Here is a 23879-nt window from a genome sequence, read left to right on the forward strand (position 1 = left end):
GCTTAAGTCCCATATCCAGGCTTAGACCGACAGAGTCATGTGACCAATGTCAATATGATGAGTCAGGAGATGTATTTGAAGTAGTAGTAAATAATACATGTTGCTTAGTTCTCCACTCTTAGTCATAGTCTGAGTATTAAAACATGATATTTATAGCTAATGCTAGCTTTCTATATTTAGAAAGTCACGTTTAGCTTTGATTGTCTTGAAGCATAAAGCATAAGGACTCTGTGTGTGAGCAAAAAACCTGCAAGGCCCAAGACAGTTTGAAACACTAGAGGGCGTTATGAGCCATGTACTTATTGGTAATAAATGTGATTCCAAAACCACCATTAATGTATTTCATCAAAGATCAGTCATATAATTCAGTTTATAGCTCAAAAAACACATTTAAGTGTCCAGTGTCGCTTTAATTTTTGAAATGTTTTCTAATAAAAGAGACATTTTCACTGCTAAAGAGTTGTCAAACGCATAATCTCAAAAGATAATAATCAGTTTACAATTATCTAAGACAAAGATAAAAAGCAAATCTGGACATTTAAGAAGTTGAAAACAGACATACAGATGTTGTCCCAGATGTGAGGAGCTGGATGGTCGGACGTTACCTGAACACATCACGCCAGCAAACACCCAGCACTGGCCGTATCTGACCGGTTGGCAGCCATAGTCGTACCAACGTTGGAGGATGGCGTGGCTGCCGGTCCAGTGAGTGGGTTTATACCCGGCAGTAAACGGACCCCCCCACCTTCCCATCACGACGCCATGGTCGCCATCAGCATTGATCTAGAAGAAAACAGAAAAATGAGCCTCCGCCAGGGTCGCGTTAAACCATGAAGGCCAAAACGAAATCATGACCTAGGTCTCTAATTAGCATGAAATAGCATAGCTGAGGCTAATGAGAATGTCATTGATCATGTCCCACCATGGCGCTGATCACACGGCTGACGTAGACGGGATCAGAGCGACTACAGACATCGTCAGCTGGGTTTTCCGCGTGTTTGGGGTTAACGTCCAGCAACTTAATACAAATCCTCGCCATGTCGTCCTCAAACTGGACGAGAAGACACAAGAACAGAGACGGAAAAAACAACAAAGTAAGATGCATTCAAAATGCTCAACATTCAAACAAATGTAATAACAGATCATTCGTAACTCAAAGTCAAATTAAGACAATAAACTGAACATCCGTCGCTTGGAATTTGAATATATTTAAATTCCAACATATAGAAGTCAGTGGCGATTGGCAATTGGGTATTCAAATGGTCATAACATTATTTACCTCTGCTAAAACCCAACTGTCATTGCATCTTGACCCATGCTACCATGATTACCTCGAACATGGTGCACTATGATTGTGATTTGCACAGAATGTGTGGAAATGTGGTGTTGGTCAGAAAGCAGCTGGCGTCAGGATGGACAGCAGGGTCCCTGATGTGGTCTCTCTGTGGTGTCTGGTCTGTTTACCTGTCCGAAGTCCCACGTGCGGTCGGAGATGTAGTTTCCAGTTCCTCCGTAGATGATTCCTTGTTCACTTATCACATACTCTTGTCTTTCCTTCTCGTCGGATAGATACACCGTGTCATCTGGAGAGAAGGGTAGAGATAGACAAATTGATCCAGAGGTAGGGAGGTAGGTAGATCGGTCGGTTGGTTGATTGATTGACTGATTGATTGATTGACATGGAAACCGATGATGAACCTACCAGGACACCAGGGGTTGAAGAACACCACCGGCTTTGCCAGCAACATTTCCTCTTCCCTGTATTTCCCAGTGAGTACATACGCTCCTATGGGGGCGTTAGCCGGGGGGGTGATGTTTAGAACCAAGACGCCTTTCTCTGGGGAGGACTTCTCCTCCTCAAGCGCTGCCTTCCACACAGCCTTTGCTGACGGTGACCGGATCACGCTGTCGGGGATACCAAAGTACGAAATTGTGCCTTGTTCCTCGGATGTAACCAAACCTGGAGAGAGGAACCAAAGACTCTGTTATTGCTCAAAAAATACTCTACTTCCATCCATCCATCCCTCCAGGGCTTTGTAGAGCAGCACTGACCTCCTTGTTGTCCAAAAAGAACAAAGTGAAAGACTGACCTGTCATTGCGACCATGGTGAGCGGGTAAAGTTTTGGTTTGAAAGGCTGCGACAGAGTGAGGGTCAGAGTGAAGGCCAGACCTCGCCTCACAAACAGCTCCGTCAGGGAGATCTCACTGGTGTGGTGGGAGAAGTTGTTGGTCGGACAGTGGAGGTTCACGTCCTTCAAGACTGGAAGAAATAAAATAATTTAAAACACACATAGACAAATTTACATAGGGTAACTAAGATAGAAACATTTAACTAATTGAAATCAATAAATACATTGATATGAATTATTGACATTTATTTGACCTCTAGTTACTTTTTAGGAAGAGTAGCTAATGAATAAAAAGTTAATAATTAATTTACAACAATAGGAGCATTTGTATTTTCAGCACTTGTTACTAACTCATATTAAATCCATGAAGCCAAAAGAAAACTGAGAATAAAATGCTTTCAAGCATTTAGTAAGTTTTGTTTATAACATGATGACTCTGATGGAAAAATGCTTCAATTGCAAAAAGCCTGAACAATATAAAGCAACAGCAATAATAATCGTTTTTAGTTAGTGTTGGGCCAGAGCCCAGCGGGGTGCCACCAGGCACTGGAGCCGAGAGGAACAAAGGGTTGTTAAACTTTGGGCGGGAAAACATCCTCCTGCAGGCTCAAGAATCTCCCCCTGGTGGTGGAAAAATGTCCTGGGGTTTTCCCAGAAACCCCTGCTCCGTTCCAAGCCCCGCCCACTCAGATCCATTTCTGACACTCAATTGGCTTAAAGCCAGCATCATCCTATGACCAACTCCTCAAGGAGGAGGACCTGTCAGGTAGAACAAAACCACTGAGACCCCAATAATCGCTGCCATTTTACCCTGCTCTGAAGACAACACCAGGCCCCCTTCGGGGCCTCCCAGCTGATTTAGTCGCTAAAGGGGGCAACCAGAGTTATTTTATTTCATTTCTTTTATTTCTTTATTCAGTCGACGTTTTTATTTTCAAAAGGACTTTTGTTATTTTAACTTGAAGAGGCCGCGCACAGGAACTCGCTCGCCGGTCGAGCATCACAGACTTTCTTTCCAAATCCACAGCGGCGTTACCGCTGTCCGTCCCCTGCAGAAGCGCGAGATTCATTCCGCTGAGGAGCACGAGCTCCACATCCCTGAAGAAGAAGAGACGAAGCTGAATTCCATTCCAAGAGCAAGAGAAGTTCGCTCGATTCGGCCCAGCGCTGATCTCCGTTGCAACCACGAGACCCACCGGAGCACCGCTTAAGAGGCCAGGACACTGATTTTGTTTTCCAGGAATCCGCCCGTTCGCACGCATCCTGGGGTTTAACGAGACATTCACTGGACTCCCGGAAATCCGCGCCCCACGCGCAAGCAACACCGCGGAGGTCACAGTAAGAGGCTTTATTGTCTGGGCAGATGTTAATCTAATACGTAGCGTATTGTTTTAATACTTGAACGTATTTGTTTTGTATGAGACCGCCGAGTCTCTAATGTTTAGCGGCGACTCGCCACTTCCGGTTTCCGGTTACGGCCTTGTGCCACAGTTTTAAGCGCCGTGAGCAGCGTCTCCAGCTCATTGTGACCGTTTGAACAACTTTAAAGAGACTTTACCGTTCAAACCTCAGCACACAACGCCACTTGGGTGCTGAGTGGTAAAGTAAATGTAACTTGTCTCTGACGGTGCTTTTAAGAGCTTTGCTCTCTCCTTGTATGCTCTCTCTCTCTCTCTCTCTCTCTCTCCTTCTAAACCGACCTATACACACATCCGATCTGTATTTAGAATACAGTTCATGTAACATAGTTAAATCTATATTCAGAGAGGCTGGACACATCTGGAAGCCATGCGGCCGAACGCCAAAGCAGAGACAAAGAATTCTCTTTGTCTGAAAATCCCTTTGTGTAATTCATGTGACGACCACCAGTGTGAGCTCTGGCCACATGGTGTCATTAACATAGACTCCATTTTGAATAACGCAAGTTAACCCACCATTTTGAATCTGTTATTGCCACGCCTCCTCTCTCCCTCTCCTCCCATTCTGGCTCTAATTTCATAATGGCTCCGCCATCTTGTTTTGTAGTCAATCCGCCATTTTGAGAGTTTTTAGGCCTTGATTCCACGAATCATGATCGGCCGCCATCTTAGATGTGACGTCACCAAGTGACTGCGTCATCGCCACGCCCTCTTCTTTTCCTCTCTCTCTCTCGCTCTCTCACACACCCACACATACACACACACACAGACACAGACACACATTGATAGACACAGACAGATACACACACAGATACACATAGATGAATACATGTGTTTTTCTAAATTGTGATAAGCGGCTGCTGTTGTTATCTTTGAAATATGGGAGTTTGTTAAAATGATGAATCATTAAATAACACTAACTTTATTTCACATGCATATACATAGACACACACACACAGAGACACTTTGACACAGATACACACACACAGATACACATAGATGAATACATGTGTTTTTCTAAATTGTGATAAGCGGCTGCTGTTGTTATCTTTGAAATATGGGAGTTTGTTAAAATGATGAATCATTAAATAACACTAACTTTATTTCACATGCATACACATAGACACACACACACAGAGAGACACTTTGACACAGACACACACACACACACCGAGACAGACATACATAGGTTGACCGCCGGTTTTACATGTATTTTCTGAATTGTGATAAGTGCTGCTGCTGTGTTTATCTTTGAAATATCGGAGCTTGTTAAAATGATGAATCATTGAATAACATTAACTTTATTTCCCCTTTTTAATAAATGCTTTTGTAATTAAAGTATCTGTAGTCTGTGATTATTTGTGCATATGTATGTGATTGCAGCTGGATTATGATTGCCTGTGCTCGAACTTAGTAGCCTTCACTGTTAATTAAATAATTATTAATATTAAATATTGAGATTATTGATTTGACATTTATCATTATGAGACTGATATTTATAGATTGTATCGTTGGTCCCTGTAACCAGGGTGGTGCCCCGCGACAATAAGCAATGATTACAGATTTGTATTATTCTTAATTGATAATTTTATTGTTTTCATTAATTATTTTAACTATTATTAATGGATAACCGTATCATTTCTAATTAAATGTGTTACATTTCTTAATTAATAGCTTTATCATTTTTGATTATTTTTAAGAAATAATTGTTATTTTAATAATCATATTTCATGATTATTAATAATTAGCCAACGTCAATTCTACTCCTACTATTGCACAACATAAATGGTGCCCCCGTGTGAGGCATTCTAACTCCAGCTGTATCATAATACTGTACAATAATCCAGATTCATTTTCCCCCAGAAATTAATTTTTGAAGAAAAAGATATTGATTAATTTTTTTTTTTTTTCCCTTCCAAAACTTTTTTTTATCCCTCACAACATAAATGGATCCCTGTGTGAGGGCGGAACGCTTCACGCATGCAACATAAATGGTGCCCCTGCGTGAGGCTATCTAACTCCAGCTGTATCATAATACTGTGTACAATGATCCAGAAATAATTTTGAAAATTATTTCTCTGCAAATAATTTTTTTTTAATTTCTAAATTCCCCTGCACCTTTGCAACACAGGTATACTCGTGCCTTGCGTATCTGTGGTTGGCTGCAGAGTGCAATCGGTGGTTGTGTATTCGCGATGCACAATATTTATGATTAATTTCCTAAAGAGAAAAATAATTTTGGAAATTTATTTCTCTTTGAATTTTTATTTGTAATCCCTTTGCACCTGTGCCAAACAGGTATACTATTGCCTTGTGTATCCGTGGTTGGCTGCTTATTGCATATTAGTGGTTGTGTCATCTCAATGCACAATAATTATAATTAATTTTCTTAAGAGAAAGATAATTTTGGAAATTTATTTCTCTTTTTGAATTCTTTATTCTTAATTCCCTTTGCTAAGCAGGCGTTGTGTATAGCTATGGTTGGTTGCTGACTACGTTTCAGTAGGTTAGTAATATTTTTATAGGAGATTTTCTGCATGCTTTTTAATTTTAAGGAAACAAACTAGATTTGAGAGACTAGTTTTGTTGAGACTTGTTTGTTAACCAACTAGGTCTTAAGGATTGAGCCATCGAGCTATCCTACATAGCGCTACTATATAGACACAGAGTGAAGCTCACCTGTGCATCTTGTGTAGTGTTTATTAAATTTTTATCCGCTTTTAACCCAAGCAAGCTTGAGTAGCCCACCAGGTGCTATACGCACTCAGAAGATGAGTAGCATGGACCACACTGGGGCAAGGGCTCCCTCAAGGCCAGACGACCTGTCAGAGACAGTCGCCAGTCTGAGCAATTTTTATAGAAATGCTATAATTGAGTTTTTGTCCGCTTTTATCTAAGCAAGCTTGAGCAGCCCACCAGGTGTTTGCGCACTCAGAAGATGAGTAGCATGGACCACACTGGGGCAGGGCTCCCTCAAGACCAGACGACCTGTCAGAGACAGTCGCCAGTCTGATCAATTTTTCTAGTGATGAAGTGAGTGAGTTGAGTGAGTATGATTTAAGTACCTGCGATCGTAAGATTAAAGAACTGTCCATTCACCTGATCAACCCCACTGGCCCGCATCCAAAAATACCCCATGCTCTGGGTCAACTGACACTCCCCTACCAGCAGAGAGCCGAGCTGCAGGCCCAAGAACATGCGAAGGAGCTCCAGGCCATGCAAGCAGCATGTCGAGCGGAGCAGGAGAAAAACTCCCACCTGCGGCATATCATCGAGACCCGCACAGAACAGGACCAGGCGGTGCAGGAGCACGAAGCTCTGCACGCGAAGGTCAAAGGTCAGCAGAAAGGGGGAAACAGTCAAACAGAGTTGCCCCCCCTCGAGCTGATATCCCTGATGACAGGGCCAGGAGCTGACGTCATTCCCGGTGGAGCCAGCGGAACAGAGACACTGGGAGAAAAGCTGCGAGCACAGCTACGCAACCCTCTTGCAGAGGAAGCTTTGCTCTGGAGAGCCAGACACACCCAGCAGTCGACCGCTCCAACCCCCTCAACACCAAAGGGGGGGCCGGACTCAACCCCTAGACGTGCAGTGACCTGGGACCGCTATGAGGTACTCCAAATGCCTTTCCAGCGGACACACAGCATCCACTCCAGCCAGAAGGAACACATCCTGCACGGAGCCATGCTGATCCACACCACAACGACGGAAGGAATCCGTCCTGGAGGGCTGAAGGAGATTTCCCAGTCTGCCACTCAGGCAGGGGCGCACCATGACTCACGGTCGCGTCCTGGATGGTTCTCCACTCCCGGTGCAAGAGATGGTGGCCACAAAGATGAATACTGTGGCACACACAATTCAGAAGACCCTGATGACTCAGCACCCCCTCAAAGAGAGGAAATCTGCACCCGGCAGCTAGAGCCCCTTAAAAAAGACATTTATCGCTTCGACCCAGACAACCGAGGGTTCAACGAAGACGACACCGTGGTTCTGGCAGTTCAAATCCAACTAAATGTGGACCCGGCGCTGGAAGATGACAACTTTCCCCACGCCAAGATGAACCCCAGCAAAGAGAACCAGGAACAGCGACCCTTCCAACAGGGCGCCCCACAAAACCAAGGGGGTGAGGATTTCAACCAGCCCCACAAACAGTTTCGACCTCAGCACCTGAATCCCTCTCAACAGAGGAGTAGGGGCTGGAACAGACGGAAACCCTATCAGTACCAGTAGTATAGATGTGGTGACCGAAATCCAACACATGGGATGCATCCTGGGACAGAGGAGTAAATACGGAGATGTGTGGATGAAGCAATGAGAGACATTGTGCCACGTGTTCCTCCAGGCTCCACTGAGAGACCAGACACTGAACCTCGTTGGCGAAACTAGGAGCAGACGCCCTCCTTCTCCACTCAAAAAGATGACTTCAATGACGGGGAAGGACCAAGGCGCTGCCAGAAACCCCCTCTCACCTCCACATCTGAAAAGGGGGGGAAGAAATCCCAACTTTAAAACAAAAAAACGCTCAAACCACTCACTCCATCAATAGCTGCATGCTTTAGACCCTCTGTCAGTAAATTGTATAACGTAGTTCAGGTAGTGAACCTCCTTAGACCTCGTTGAGGATTTTGAAGTCGTTACCACTACGGTTGTGCAGCCCTCACGGGTACACTTGGCAATTCAGTCTTGGCAGTGAAATTCCAATATCTGTAGATCTGAAAACCTAGAAATAGGATTTATCATGAATTCACAGATTAGCGAACAACAGAACGTGACTCGCCGTTCTAAATGTTTTGGTTTGACAGGATAACACACATGTTTACCTCAAAACACCAGCACCTACTCAAACATTTTCTTCTGTTCGTGTTTCCACTTTTCTTTCATTTCACTCTTCACCGAAATTCATTGGTATTTTAACAATAACTGCCAATAAGCATTATGTGAAATTGAAAGTGTGTGCCGTGTTTTAGAATATATGTTATTTAGCCTGTCTGCCCAGACAATTACCTCTCTCTGTTTAGACTCATGCCTCGAAGACATTTATGCCTCTCTGCCTCATAATGAACTAACTTTCACTGCTTCAACTCCACTCAAGGATTACCTCTCATGGATTATCACTGGACTCTCGACCATAGTTTGCCCTGGAGACCGGGGTCACAGCCCACTCTCCAGACCAAAAGGGGGACTGTTGGGCCAGAGCCCAGCGGGGTGCCACCAGGCACTGGAGCCGAGAGGAACAAAGGGTTGTTAAACTTTGGGCGGGAAAACATCCTCCTGCAGGCTCAAGAATCTCCCCCTGGTGGTGGAAAAATGTCCTGGGGTTTTCCCAGAAACCCCTGCTCCGTTCCAAGCCCCGCCCACTCAGATCCATTTCTGACACTCAATTGGCTTAAAGCCAGCATCATCCTATGACCAACTCCTCAAGGAGGAGGACCTGTCAGGTAGAACAAAACCACTGAGACCCCAATAATCGCTGCCATTTTACCCTGCTCTGAAGACAACACCAGGCCCCCTTCGGGGCCTCCCAGCTGATTTAGTCGCTAAAGGGGGCAACCAGAGTTATTTTATTTCATTTCTTTTATTTCTTTATTCAGTCGACGTTTTTATTTTCAAAAGGACTTTTGTTATTTTAACTTGAAGAGGCCGCGCACAGGAACTCGCTCGCCGGTCGAGCATCACAGACTTTCTTTCCAAATCCACAGCGGCGTTACCGCTGTCCGTCCCCTGCAGAAGCGCGAGATTCATTCCGCTGAGGAGCACGAGCTCCACATCCCTGAAGAAGAAGAGACGAAGCTGAATTCCATTCCAAGAGCAAGAGAAGTTCGCTCGATTCGGCCCAGCGCTGATCTCCGTTGCAACCACGAGACCCACCGGAGCACCGCTTAAGAGGCCAGGACACTGATTTTGTTTTCCAGGAATCCGCCCGTTCGCACGCATCCTGGGGTTTAACGAGACATTCACTGGACTCCCGGAAATCCGCGCCCCACGCGCAAGCAACACCGCGGAGGTCACAGTAAGAGGCTTTATTGTCTGGGCAGATGTTAATCTAATACGTAGCGTATTGTTTTAATACTTGAACGTATTTGTTTTGTATGAGACCGCCGAGTCTCTAATGTTTAGCGGCGACTCGCCACTTCCGGTTTCCGGTTACGGCCTTGTGCCACAGTTTTTAAGCGCCGTGAGCAGCGTCTCCAGCTCATTGTGACCGTTTGAACAACTTTAAAGAGACTTTACCGTTCAAACCTCAGCACACAACGCCACTTGGGTGCTGAGTGGTAAAGTAAATGTAACTTGTCTCTGACGGTGCTTTTAAGAGCTTTGCTCTCTCCTTGTATGCTCTCTCTCTCTCTCTCTCTCTCTCCTTCTAAACCGACCTATACACACATCCGATCTGTATTTAGAATACAGTTCATGTAACATAGTTAAATCTATATTCAGAGAGGCTGGACACATCTGGAAGCCATGCGGCCGAACGCCAAAGCAGAGACAAAGAATTCTCTTTGTCTGAAAATCCCTTTGTGTAATTCATGTGACGACCACCAGTGTGAGCTCCGGCCACATGGTGTCATTAACATAGACTCCATTTTGAATAACGCAAGTTAACCCACCATTTTGAATCTGTTATTGCCACGCCTCCTCTCTCCCTCTCCTCCCATTCTGGCTCTAATTTCATAATGGCTCCGCCATCTTGTTTTGTAGTCAATCCGCCATTTTGAGAGTTTTTAGGCCTTGATTCCACGAATCATGATCGGCCGCCATCTTAGATGTGACGTCACCAAGTGACTGCGTCATCGCCACGCCCTCTTCTTTTCCTCTCTCTCTCTCGCTCTCTCACACACCCACACATACACACACACACAGACACACCCACACAGACACACATTGATAGACACAGACAGATACACACACAGATACACATAGATGAATACATGTGTTTTTCTAAATTGTGATAAGCGGCTGCTGTTGTTATCTTTGAAATATGGGAGTTTGTTAAAATGATGAATCATTAAATAACACTAACTTTATTTCACATGCATATACATAGACACACACACACAGAGACACTTTGACACAGATACACACACACAGATACACATAGATGAATACATGTGTTTTTCTAAATTGTGATAAGCGGCTGCTGTTGTTATCTTTGAAATATGGGAGTTTGTTAAAATGATGAATCATTAAATAACACTAACTTTATTTCACATGCATACACATAGACACACACACACAGAGAGACACTTTGACACAGACACACACACACACACCGAGACAGACATACATAGGTAGACCGCCGGTTTTACATGTATTTTCTGAATTCTGATAAGTGCTGCTGCTGTGTTTATCTTTGAAATATCGGAGCTTGTTAAAATGATGAATCATTGAATAACATTAACTTTATTTCCCCTTTTTAATAAATGCTTTTGTAATTAAAGTATCTGTAGTCTGTGATTATTTGTGCATATGTATGTGATTGCAGCTGGATTATGATTGCCTGTGCTCGAACTTAGTAGCCTTCACTGTTAATTAAATAATTATTAATATTAAATATTGAGATTATTGATTTGACATTTATCATTATGAGACTGATATTTATAGATTGTATCGTTGGTCCCTGTAACCAGGGTGGTGCCCCGCGACAATAAAGAATGATTACAGATTTGTATTATTCTTAATTGATAATTTTATTGTTTTCATTAATTATTTTAACTATTATTAATGGATAACCGTATCATTTCTAATTAAATGTGTTACATTTCTTAATTAATAGCTTTATCATTTTTGATTATTTTTAAGAAATAATTGTTATTTTAATAATCACATTTCATGATTATTAATAATTAGCCAACGTCAATTCTACTCCTACTATTGCACAACATTAGTATTATATAACCTATATTATTGTTTTGTTTAATAATTTTCTTTAACCACCACGTTTAACTGTTAAGAGCTTACCTGATTTTAAATTAAGTATGAAGTTTGAAGTGTGAAGTTTTAATGGTTATAATTATTAATATAATTATTATTAGTCAAACACAATCTGGATGTGGATGTACAAATACACAAGATACACAGTCTGTGTTCTCTTATTGCTGCTTGATACAACACTTTGACAAAAGAAGGTTAAGGTTGTAAATATTCTATATATTAGTTTTGCCTTTTCACAGCACGATGCAGTTTTCTGTCTTTGCTTGAATATTAAATTCAGTTACAAGAACGGTTGAAGAGAATTTGTTAAATTTTTTTGCTCCATTTGTCTTTATTTAAAACAAAGTTTTGATTTCTCTCAGTATCTGTACAGACTGAGTTTGATTTGTAGGTCAAAGGTCATCCTGGTTCACATATAAACATTATGGTGTCAATCCTGGATGATAATGATACACTTTGACTAAAGGATGAAACCACACCCAGCAGGTACATTAGGCTTCATGTTATTAAATACCATTCACTGAGGGTGTGGTGTATCCTCGATTCACCTCAGTGAACCGGCTGAGCATGTGAAAGTCCTTGTACTGTCTGGTAACGCTGCCAGGGCCTCGGGCGGGGTGTGAGTGGGTGGTGTAAATATAGTGTGAAATGTCACCATTGTGAAACTTCGTGATGAAGAAATATGTGGTCAATGGGACAAGATGGAACAGGACACGGTAAGAGGAGAAGTCAACTGTCTTTTAAAATACACAAATGATAGCAAATGAGAAAGATAATTATCACCCTCAGCTCTGTGGTGTATTTTATGTTGTCGAGGTTGAAGGGCAGAGGACGTAGCATCTTATTGATATTATGAGGCAATGAATATGGGCTATATTTGATTGATTGATTGATTGATTGATTGAAAGTACCATGTTCAGTTCTAACTCCTGGAAACAGACCCCAGCTCAGCTGAAGTGAAAACATGACTAATGCAGCAGTTCATTTATTCACGAGCAGGATTTTCCGTAACACAGATGTTTCATCCTTTCATCTCAATAGAAGCTTCCCGGTTCAATAAAGGAAAATAAAAACAAACATGTGTGTGTTTACAGGACTCAGTCAGATCTATATCCTCTAGTTCTACAGCTCAGGTTCACTCAGACGCTCAATTAACCTGCGGCTCCTCTTTTCATAACATGTATGGTTGTTCTGATTGTTGTGTTGAGAATGTGCACAGGGTCGTGTCAGGACACAGAAGCGCACAACTGTACAACAACACAGTGCAGGTTTAATCTCCTTTGCAGCGACCTCATTTCGCTTCTCAAACATGATCGAACAAGTCCTCACCTTAGGTAACGTACGCTCTCTTTGCAAAGAGCGTAAATCCCTAAAGTCATGTTGGTGTGTGTGTGTCTGTGTGTAGGTCTGTGTGTATGTGTGTGTCTGTGTGTGTGTGCAGGGTCTTGGTCGGTGCAGAGACGATGATAAAGTCATTGTTTTAAAAAAAGTTGTACTTACTAAGTTCTTTAACCTCCTCCGTCATGCCTGCAGAACTCGTCGGAGCCTCTTCTGTCATGTCTGCAGAGTTTGTGTCTCTACAGTAAAAGACGTAAGCGTGAAGGAACCCTGGCAGTCGCTCAGCTGCTCACTGACAGGTGACTCCGCAATGTTGGTTTATTAAATACCTGCGGAGCCCCGCCCCTTTTTCTTACCCATGAGAAACATGCCAGGCGACTTTTATCCACCTCCTTGGCGTTTAAACCCTGCTCTTCCATTTAGTCGCCCTGACCTTTGACTCCGAGATTGAATGATCTGGAAATTCCCTCCCAAGTAATCTCCCCACCGATCCCTAACCCTAACCCTAACCATCTTTAAAACACAGTGCGGTTATGCTAATTAGGAACTTAACTAGATATTGAGACATAAACTTCTCTGGAAAATGTTTAGACGTTATAAAGTGAGAAGTAGAGTCGTTCCCTCACAGACTTCTATAGAAACAACCAGTTCTATGTTGGCTTCACTTTCATGAGTCTAATTCTACGTCCGTTTTCAGCCTATAGGTGAAAACAAGGAGCTGCTTGTGTAGATGAATGAACTGAAACTCAGACGCAAAAAATCATCCATCATTTTCACTGTAGTTTAAACCTTAAAGCTCTGTAACTTTTATATCAGACCTTTTCTATGGAATCTTCAGTGAGGTAATAAAAACAATACACATAATGCTGTATTTATATATTTTGTCATGATCAGCAGCTTGTCACCACAGATAAATATGTGTAAACATGTGGTTACAGGGACTAAACGCTTTTAATGAATCCAACCCGTTCACTGAGAAATATACCTGGGGGAGTGTGTGTGTGTGTGTGTGTGTGTGTGTGTGCATCTGGCAGATTAACTACATGAACATATATGAAGAGTAAAATAATGAAACAGCTCTCCACAGATTTCATATAGACACATGTCTTCACTTTTAATTGTCGTTGTATATGCAAGCGCTTTTTTCTTCTTTCTTACAAATCCACATCTTTTTGTACAAACTCACACACTCTCACACAAGCACATAAAACCACACAACACACACTTTTAGCTGCACAGACACACTAGCTGTCCTGCTGAATCAGGTCTTTGGCTTTCTGCAGGTTGTGGTCGACGGCTCCGTCTAAGAACTGAACCCAGTTCAGCTCCGATTCACCGCACACATGACTGGACCTGGAGGGACAGAGAGGAGGTGAAAGAGTGAGGGGGGGGGGGGGGGGGGGCATCTATGATGTCAGACATGCTTCTAAAGCTGTTTGGATGGCAATGAGCAACAAACTTACAACTGTGATCACACGCACTAATAAGATGAACCACCCACTCTTTTCTCTAACCTCCACTAACACAAGACGTTCCCAAAAATGTGTTGTCACCCTCATTACATGAGTTGTCACATTAGTCAGAAACCAACAACCCTCTCCTTTTTTTGTTGTAGGTCAGTTTCTAGTGTTTATGAACTGAATGTTTCACAAACTCCCTGAAGAAAATCTTAACTTTCTATAAGAGAGAGAATAATATCGATGTTTGGATGTCAGTGAATCTTACCTGATGATCTCCAGGACTTTCTTTAGCAGTGCTGCCAATTTAGTCACCTGTAGAGAAACACACTTTTATTTGTATGTTCATTTTACTATCGACTTGTTTTGAATATATTTATACATTTAGATAATTGGAAGTATGATATATGCAAGAGACAATGACGAAAGCAGCTGAGAAACAACTCAATAAAGTGGTGAGGACATTAAACTACTTAAAAGAAACACAGAACAAGGAAGGATTAGATAATCTTTCCCCTCATCTTACCTCACCTAACAAGTTCTGATGCAACAGATTTAATGGTTTAAAGATGACATGTGTGCAGGTGTGACCGTGATCAAGTAAATCAAAGTGTGTCATCGAAAAGATCTTTATTCACAGTTAAATGAAACTCGTCCTGTTTATGCTGCCGGTGATTATACCAATGACTCAATGACAGATTCATTATTGAGGAACTCCTTTAAATTACTTTATACTTATAAAATAACAATAAACTTAATATATGACTTGAAATGTTTAAAAGTAACAAGACAAAAACCTAACAGCAGCTGCCTACTAAATGAGTTCTAAGTAATTTAGTAGTTACAAATAGATAGATTTTTGTTCCACAAAACAATTCTGTGAACTGACAAAGGATGATGAAGCTGCCTGGGTGTTTAAAGGGGGAGAGAGAATGATACATATATACTTTATATATATATATACTTTGTATAATGAGCTGACTCAAACCCATTGGCAGGTGTATAAGTAAATAAACAAACAACAATGACCACAAAGATCTTTTTTCATTTTTCATGTTACATTTGTGGGAAGTTATAGGAATTTTGAAAGCTGAAGATTTTCACCTTCCCACAAACGTAACAAATCCATGCAAAAGAAAAACATGTCGAAGTTGGCACTGGGGTTTATACAGTGTGTGAGCGCAGGGTGCAGCGTTTGCCTTAGTGTGTCTCACATTGCTCTCTACTCCACTATAGTCCATGGGCGGGTACAGACACAGAGCCAGATCATCAACACTGAGGAGAAAAAGACACAAAGATGCACAGGGTTGTTTTCATGGCGGTGGTTTCATTCTGAAAATCAGATGTTTCATTTGGAACCAGTTTGAAAACCTCTGAACGGCTGCTGTGACGCTATCAGTCTTTAAATGCAGCATCTGAAGGGAGCAGCCCCTGAACTGAGACTCGGCTGAATACTCAATGCTTCTCTATTCCTGAGTTTCAGGTGAGAGGTGTGTAGACAGAAAAACATTCATCCAACTGTCAGCGTGCATGCGCGTGTGTGTGAGTGTGTGTGAGTGTGTGTGAGTGTGTGTGAGTACCCAGGGCTTATTTCCTTGGTAATGTCAGCCAGGTCGTCGAGTTGGGACAGATTCAGAGGCGTGGTGACGTCACCGTTGGCTTTGACAGATGACAGCATTTTCTTCAGGCATGCGGCCGACGCCTTTATTAAGCCGTGGCATGGACCAATCACAAGCCGGTCTTTGTCTGACCAGTATGTGTCCTGGTTGCCTCGAGGCTCATCCCCATCCTGGTCGTCGTCCAGGATATCGTTGAACGGATCCTGGACCTCAGATAAGGCCTGTGGAGAGAATCTATCATTTTGTTTCCTTTCAGAGTGACTTGAAGTTCCCTTCTTTTCTCACATTAAATAAAACATCTGTTTTATGCTTTATTGTAGAGCTGTGTCTCTGCTTCTCTCTGCATCTGTGGCCAGTAAAAAGCTGTGTGTTGTCTTTCTGTGGCCTAGTCAAACTCATTATTCTCAAATATCAAGGAAACACTTCAGAACTTAATTAACATTGATTCAAAAATGATTTGACTAATCCCAACTGGTTTTTAAGTTCTACTTCTACTTCAGACTGAGTCATAGATGAGGAAAATACCTGAAGACTTAACATCCTGTGATACGTGTTTGTGTTTGAGGGGAGAAACTCAGAGCAGCAGTGCAGGAAGCGTGACAATGTTTTTGTTTCAGAGGAATTCGGGCTGTCAACATGTGCATCATCCTGTTTTTATCACAACAAATAGAACACGGATCTCAACAGTAGACGAGGAAACTAAAAGATAATGTGACAGGACCACATAGCAGAGAAGGTGGTGACTCGTTCTTTTCGGTCCAGTTTTATATTAAAGGCCCCGAGATAAATAAAAACCAGAGCACATATTATTGAATTGTATGTGAACGTGTGTGTGTACCTGTTCAATTTCCTCTAAGGCGTCTTTGACAACTCCCATCTGAGCAGACAGAACCATGAGCACAGCCGCTTTATTATCTGTGGAGCAAACATGTTGTTCATCAATAAACATAACATGTAAAACCTTTCAGAACAGAAATAAACTGCTGATTTACACACACACACACACACACACACACACACACACACACACACACACACACACACACACACACACACACACACACACACACACACACACACACACACACACTCAACATGTTAGAAATTCCTTCTTATATCTGCTTTCCAATTCTTGTTCCTGTTACGACCAAACTTCTTCACTTGTTCTCCTGCTGGATGCGTCATAGACTAGTAGATTTGATTTAAAATAGATTAAATTTAATGAGGTTTTTCGCAGGTAATTCTACATGAACCACCATCACAAAACAGAAACACATTTATGGCAAATTTATTGTAATGTAAATATGTCTTATACATTTTTACAGAATATATTTTTAGGTTGAAGACCTCTAGAATAATTATTTCCCTCTTTATTAATTTATCTAAAGCTTTTATATGATTTAACATTTATTGTTCAGACTCAGGGTCCAGATAAAATACATTAGCTGAAATACATACTAGCACGCCAACACATTTTGAAAAGACACAGTGTTTACCACCATGTTTAACACCATGTTTAACATATCCACAGCTGTGAATGGTAGAATAAACCTGTTTTTATTCTATAATGATTAGTTTGATTGATTTTTAATTTAATTAACATAAACAGAATCCACGGTTTTTAATAAAGGTAAATATATAAAGTTACAAGATTTTTCGAGACAAACACAAACGCATTGTCTGACATTCAGAGCATCATCACCACCTGCAGGTTGAGGTCAGAACTGCAGCTGATTCCTGCAGCTTCAATCAGTGCAAATACGAAACCGGTGACATTCAAACTTCTACAGCTACGGACGCTGAGTTGAGTCAGCTAGTGTTGGACGCTATTTTATTAAATCTGATCCAAATATGTCGTTTTTCATCCTGTCAAGTGAACTGACCTTTTGGTAACTGGGCAAACTGGTCACAGGCTGACCACACGGTTCCTGTTGTGGTCAACTGTTCCTGGGACAGACTGAAGCACAGCAGAGGAGCAAGATGGATGAACAGAAAACAGGAAGCAGGGAAGGAAGAGGCAGAGTGTTTGTATGATGGCAGCATTTTTAACAACAATACAAGGCATATAATTTATTTATCACATGCTAACTTTAAAGCTAATGGAAACAAATCTTGTTAATTGCCCATCTTAGTTAAAGACATTCAAATAAAGAACAAAGACAAATAAAGTAAAACTACAGCGTGAAGTTTCAGGCATCAGAACAGAATGATTGTGGGTTTGTGTCTTTATTGTGTTTTAATTCAATGTGACTATTGTTGGGAACATGAGCCACAACTTATCATGACATCTGCAGTTCCCTCTAATTGGGGCTGTGTGGGTGTACTCTACCTCTGCAGTGGTGAACTCAGTATGACCTCCACCAGCTGTGAGACACCATCCAGAACATCCACAGTGGCGTCTCGGACCTGACGCCGCAAACTGACGCCTGAGTCACACAGAAGGAGACACGACAGGATGAGTGAGTCTACGGTTTATTATAATCTTGGTTCGAATGATTTTGCAAATGTAGATCTGAGATATGGGCATGTATCGTGGTTTGCTTTTGCAAAAATAAGATAAATCCTTGGGATAAAGTTTCATAAGTAAGAAACTTGTTTACAATTTAAATGATAATTTTACCCAATTTTTCATTCAAAGAAACAACTTAATTCTTATCACAATAAGAATAAAACTTAAATGAACGTATTCTCATAAAAAAAAAAACTGAATTTAAATAAGAAACCAGTGCTGATGTACAGCCTCAGCGTTACCTTGGCTCTTGGGTAACCAGTAATACACCATGGACAGGGTGAGGATGCTCTTCATGGTGGACTCCGCCAGCTTCTCCGTATCCTAACGTTTAGAAATGTGATTTAAAACAGTGGAATTAGTTTCTAATGGTATTTAGTTCTCACAGTCAAACATAACCAAACATTAACAAGGTTCTGTCGACATCCGTATGAACTGTGGTTCAGTTTCAGAGCGGCTTGGTCCAAGTCCCATCACTGACAGATTTACAATAGAAATGTTTTTGTGTGTCCTTGAGCAAACCTCCTGTGGGAAACATCGCTGAGCACATTTGAAAGAACTGGAAATAGTTTCATGATGGAGCACGAGATCACGTCCGAGGTCTAATTGGGACTGAGGAGCAAATGAGTGAACTGGTTTGAACCCAGTTTGTACATAACATAAAATTACTAAATTCTATGTGCCTCTAAAGCTGCTTTCAGACCTGAAAAGAGAAATGTCTAAAAAAATGTCTGAGTGAGCCCATGTGAGAATAGAGCAGGAGACTATGTGTTCATTATTAGGGATGCACCGATTTATCGGCCGAACATCGGTAGCGGCCGATATTCGCCTCGTTTACTGATATCGGCTTATCGGTAATAAACTTGACTTTCACCGATATCATTGGCCGATGTTCATATTTGTTGTAAACCCGCTGGGCACGTGCCGCGGCTGGGGGAGCAGTCGCTCCGTCGCCCTCCTCTCCGCGCCGCCGGAGGCTCAGTGTGCGGCACCGGGAGGTCCTCATCCGGTGGCACCTCACGGCGTCACTGGTGGGGGGGCTTTCTTTCTCTTGGACCGTGGGGCGGTGTCCATCGCCGGTGCGGAAGGCGGGCCGTTGGAGGGGACCGGGTACGCGGGCGGCGGCGGCCAATCTGGACGCGTGTCGGGCCCTTCTCGCGGATCACCTCAGCTACGGCGACCGCTGAGGGAACCCTCCGGCTGGCGCCTAGCAGCTGACTGAGAACTGGTGCGGACCAGGGGAATCCGACTTGATTAATTAAAACAAGCATCGCGAAGGGCCACGGTGGGTGTTGACGCGATGTGATTTCTGCCCGACACTCAAAACAGGTCAAACTGAGGAGGGCTTGTTAAGTTATCTTGACTCACGCAGTGTAACTTGGTGTAAAAAGTATGAGCGTAGCGTCTGTTTAAGTACTTTATTCTCATGTGCACCGGCTCTATTCATCCGTCTCATGCACAGGTAACAAGGGAACTGACAACATACGTCATACACACAGAAGCCGTAACACATCTAATAAACGGGCAATACTGCTACCGTAAATCAATGAGAAGAGCGTTCTCTATAATGATACTTTAACAGGGCTGTTTTAGACAGGGTAAAAAGGTGCTGTTTTAAATTATCCTTGTGGTATTTTGACCAAAATATGTTACAGACATTTCATTAAGATCCCAAGGAACCATTTCAACTTGCGGTAAAATGGGCGTAATATGTCTCTGTTAAATAAAGTTTAGTTAAATCAAAGATTGTTTCATAAATCTGATTCAATCTGTGCTCATTAAAAGATAAGAGTGATGAATAGTGCTTTTTTAATAATGATTTAATTATTTTTCTGGCACAAAAGGGTGAATGAATAACAACAAAAAGAAATTAAACAAATATCGGTATCGGCTATCGGCCAGATTGTTATTTTAAATATCGGTATCGGTATCGGCCAAGAATTTCCATATCGGTGCATCCCTATTCATTATGACTCCAACGATCATCTGACCTGTTGCGACGGCAGCGGCGGTTTGGAAAAGGCCAGACTGAGTTTGGTGGCTTCCTGGGACACGGCCATCACGGCCTGGTCTGTGGACAGAGGACACATTTCTATTGACTTGAGATCGGACGTTTTCATTTCACGGTGATTCTGTGTGAGGAACGAAACTGAGAGAAAAGAAACAGGGTGGATGGTTCCCGACAAACCAAACTCAACTCAGAGTGTCCCAGAAGTTGGCGAGGTTGAACACTCCGTCCGACTCGTTGGATTCTCCGTCTGCGGAGGAAAGTGAGCGTCTGGTTAGAAACTGATCCGATCTTCAGGGTTCAATTTACCAAACTCAAGTGACAGAGGAGGAGCCGACTCAAACCCGAATTTACTTTGTGACTCGTTGTTGTATTTGTAGATAATGAGTGAACTTTCATTTTCACTTCAAAACACATTTGTACAAAGCTGCTTTTAATTTCTAGATTCTGATACTTTATATATATTTCATGGTGGTTATGATGATTCATTTCACTTTTGTCAGTGTGTTTTATTCATTTTATCCACATTCTGATTGTTTTTATTCTCTATTTCTCCTCTTGTTTTACGTGCAGCCCTTTATAACTTTGTTTTGAAAAGTGCTGTAGAAATAGTTACTATTTTTAAAAGGTACTTTGCCAACAAAGTTTGACTGACTGATGTTTTATTAATATTGTTCAACCACAGCGTTTTTTTTTTTTTTTAAATGAACGTGAATCCAAAACAGTTCCTCCAAGAACTGAACGTTATTTTTTATCAACTGATTCTATCTCAGAATGCAGAACTGCTCCATCAGCTACTTTCATCTTTTATTGTTTATGTTTATGAGACTTCAGCAGAAAAATGTACACCAAATAAGTTGAGCGATTAAAACCAGTTAATAGAATTCACGAGCTCTGTCAAATTAAAGATCCATTAAAGAAAACCAGCGACAGGTCCCATCAAAACAAACACCAATGCTAATGCTAGCTTGTCTTGAGCTAGCCCGCATTTAGCCGCGCAAGCTGCAGTTACCTCGGACTCGGTCCCTGACGCAGTGCGCAGAGTTCAGCAGGTTCCGTAAGGGAACCGAAATGTTCCCGTCGCTGTTTTCTGCGCTCATGACTCCAACTGTTCCCACACGGAGAGAAAACACGCGTGTTGTGGAACCACCACTGAGACCGGAAGTGGAGCCCGGGGGACGATGTTAAAGGCGACACGAGTGGCGGATAATAAACGAGGGGACACGTTCAGGCGCGTCCGGGACATCCTGTCGTTGAAGTGGATCCAAGTCAAATAAATGTGGGGAAATGATTTAACAATAAAATACTTTTATCACATGTAATAATAAAAACTTTCTGTAAAGAGCACCTTTAAATAAATTAACAAATAAATAAAAACATTTAAAACTGAATAAATACATTTGTGATAAATAAGAGTTTGCATAGTGCAAATACAAGATGAATAAGAATGGACAGGAGGTGATGTGACAACAAAGCCAGACAACAACGCTGAGGTGGTTATAAACAAAATCAATTAGATTCATAAATGTAAGACAATATCACATAAAAAACCTGATCACATAAAAGCAGTAAAAGGACGAATAACAATATATAAAATAAAAGGGGATAGAAAAAACGATATAGACGCAGCAAGTTTATAAAAATAGGTGTTAAGACGTGATTTTAAAGAAGTCACTGAGTCTCTCTCCTCGGGGAGGTCGTTGTAACGCTGAGCTGCATGGCCCCGATGAGAAACGCACTTTTAGTTTTCCCCCTCATCTTTGGAACAGCCAGGATCCACTTGAGGACCTAAGGGCTCCAACATAAGGGGTCAACATTTCTGTGACGTAGCTTGGGGCCTGACCCTGACTCAGCAGCTTGGCTTTCAGGGTCACCAGGTCTCAGTGGAAAGGTATTGCTATGTTTCATCCACGTATCAGTGGAGGGAGACGCTTGTGTCGTTAAACAAAGCATATAAGAGAAATTAATTGGGCCTGAAATCGAACCTTCTAGCACACCACAGGTATTTTAAGTTTTACAGGATGTGTAATTATCTATGGTGACTAAGTGAGTTACTTTTAAAAGATAGGATATTGAAATACATTTCCAAATCCTATCTGCAATATGAAAATATGTTCAGTTGCACCAAGTACCACTAGGGGGCAGCGTTAGCCTGCCTCTGAAACACGTTGGACTTCTCAGCCGGGGGTTTATGACGCAGTAGGGGCTGCAGTGATGGACTTTAGTATGGAGGCCAATTCCTGCCACTTTGTAAAAAGATCGGTTGAACCATGCAGCTTGGTGTGAGGCTCCTCTGCACAAATCTTCCATCAGTCATCAGTTTGTGTACAATGAGTATTATTTACATTCTCATTCATTTATTCAGTAACCTGAACCGTACCAAATGTATGTGTCCAGTCTAAATGCAACAGTTTATGTTCCATTCACACCTGCATAGAAAAATATAATTCATTATCATACTGTAATCCATGATCAGTATTTTGATGTATCTGTACTTCACTTAAGTACATTTATTATCAGGTACTTTACACTTTTACTTCCCTCCATATATCAGCAGATATCTGTACTTTTAAATCCAATACTTTTTTTTTACAATGCATTGCGTAACATGCTCACAATATACTTTTAAAAGTAATGCAAAAAGGCCACACAGACCACATGTACCTTTAGTTTAAATACTTGAGGTATTTTAAAAGGTTTGGGGAATATTTACTTTAAGTCAAATTGAAAAATGTATGTGGTAACTTTGACTCAAGAACATGTTTGTCTAATCATTTCTAGTTTTCTTACGTAAAATGATCTTTCGAGAAAATATTACTGTTCATGATGTGATTTGCTCGATGAGGCTGAACTTGTTCAATGTATTTTGTGTTTTGTTGTTCACTGTGTGATGATTAAATGAATTAATATATTCAAAGATAAACTTTTGAAGCATGTGTTAAATGTTTTGTGAGTTGTTGTCAAAGAGCAAAAAATACCTAAAGCCATTGAGAAAATCTCATATTTATGCGTGGCACTAATAGTCTTCCATACAGATGAATTGAGTTTGGTGGATCACACAAAACCACAAACAGGCTTGTGTTGCTGCTGCTCTCATTAAGACTCTACTGAGCTAAACTGCAACTGTTTCTTTTAAAACAACAACACACCTACACTGTAGACTCTTGGTTCAGTTGTATATTTGTGTGAGGATTAACGACAACAAAGTTGTGTGTGCAAATGTAACTAATGCAACGTTTTCACCTCCACCAGGCAGGTTATGTTTTCATTGCCTTTTGTTTGCCTGTCAGCAGGATTACGCAGAAATGACGAAACTGATTTGATCGAAACTTGATGGACGGATGGAACATAAGTCAAGAACGAAAAATATAATTTAGGCGAGGATCAGGGAGATCGGGAAGATTCAGTAATTTTATATGATCAAATAACGAATTAAAACCAGACTGATCAGAATTATGAAGACTTGAACAA

At 41.7% G+C, this 23879-nt stretch overlaps 2 protein-coding genes across 5 annotated transcripts in view; both read right to left on the reverse strand.

Annotated features, from left to right (window-relative positions):
* Positions 1-13138, reverse strand: part of LOC128449489 (protein-glutamine gamma-glutamyltransferase E) — a 65774-nt gene extending 52636 nt beyond the window's left edge. For all 3 annotated transcript variants that reach the window (XR_008339882.1, XM_053432703.1, XM_053432691.1), the window contains exons 1-6: positions 12978-13138; positions 2091-2261; positions 1703-1960; positions 1465-1583; positions 923-1051; positions 606-783 (exon numbers count right to left, since the gene is read on the reverse strand). Coding sequence is in view for 2 of the 3 variants with exons in the window: in XM_053432703.1 (XP_053288678.1) it covers positions 606-783; positions 923-1051; positions 1465-1583; positions 1703-1960; positions 2091-2261; positions 12978-13035 (913 nt within the window). In the remaining variant the exon portion in view is untranslated. The remainder of the gene's footprint in view (positions 1-605; positions 784-922; positions 1052-1464; positions 1584-1702; positions 1961-2090; positions 2262-12977) is intronic.
* The window catches only part of ccndbp1 (cyclin D-type binding-protein 1), a 61118-nt gene extending 39524 nt beyond the window's left edge, over positions 1-21594 (reverse strand). The window contains exons 1-11 of one of the 2 annotated variants that reach the window (XM_053432624.1): positions 21421-21594; positions 20599-20658; positions 20392-20471; positions 18643-18724; positions 18221-18317; positions 17775-17848; positions 16730-16806; positions 15853-16112; positions 15487-15547; positions 14541-14587; positions 13904-14168 (exon numbers count right to left, since the gene is read on the reverse strand). In XM_053432624.1, the coding sequence (XP_053288599.1) occupies positions 14060-14168; positions 14541-14587; positions 15487-15547; positions 15853-16112; positions 16730-16806; positions 17775-17848; positions 18221-18317; positions 18643-18724; positions 20392-20471; positions 20599-20658; positions 21421-21508 (1035 nt within the window). In that variant the 5' untranslated portion in view covers positions 21509-21594 and the 3' untranslated portion in view covers positions 13904-14059. Of the gene's footprint in view, positions 1-13903; positions 14169-14540; positions 14588-15486; positions 15548-15852; positions 16113-16729; positions 16807-17774; positions 17849-18220; positions 18318-18642; positions 18725-20391; positions 20472-20598; positions 20659-21420 lie in introns of those variants that run through there. The other variant, XM_053432630.1, reaches the window with a different exon arrangement.
* Between the last annotated feature and the right edge of the window lie 2285 nt (positions 21595-23879).

This window comes from Pleuronectes platessa, chromosome 2, assembly GCF_947347685.1.
Source record: "Pleuronectes platessa chromosome 2, fPlePla1.1, whole genome shotgun sequence".
Taxonomy (NCBI): domain Eukaryota; kingdom Metazoa; phylum Chordata; class Actinopteri; order Pleuronectiformes; family Pleuronectidae; genus Pleuronectes; species Pleuronectes platessa.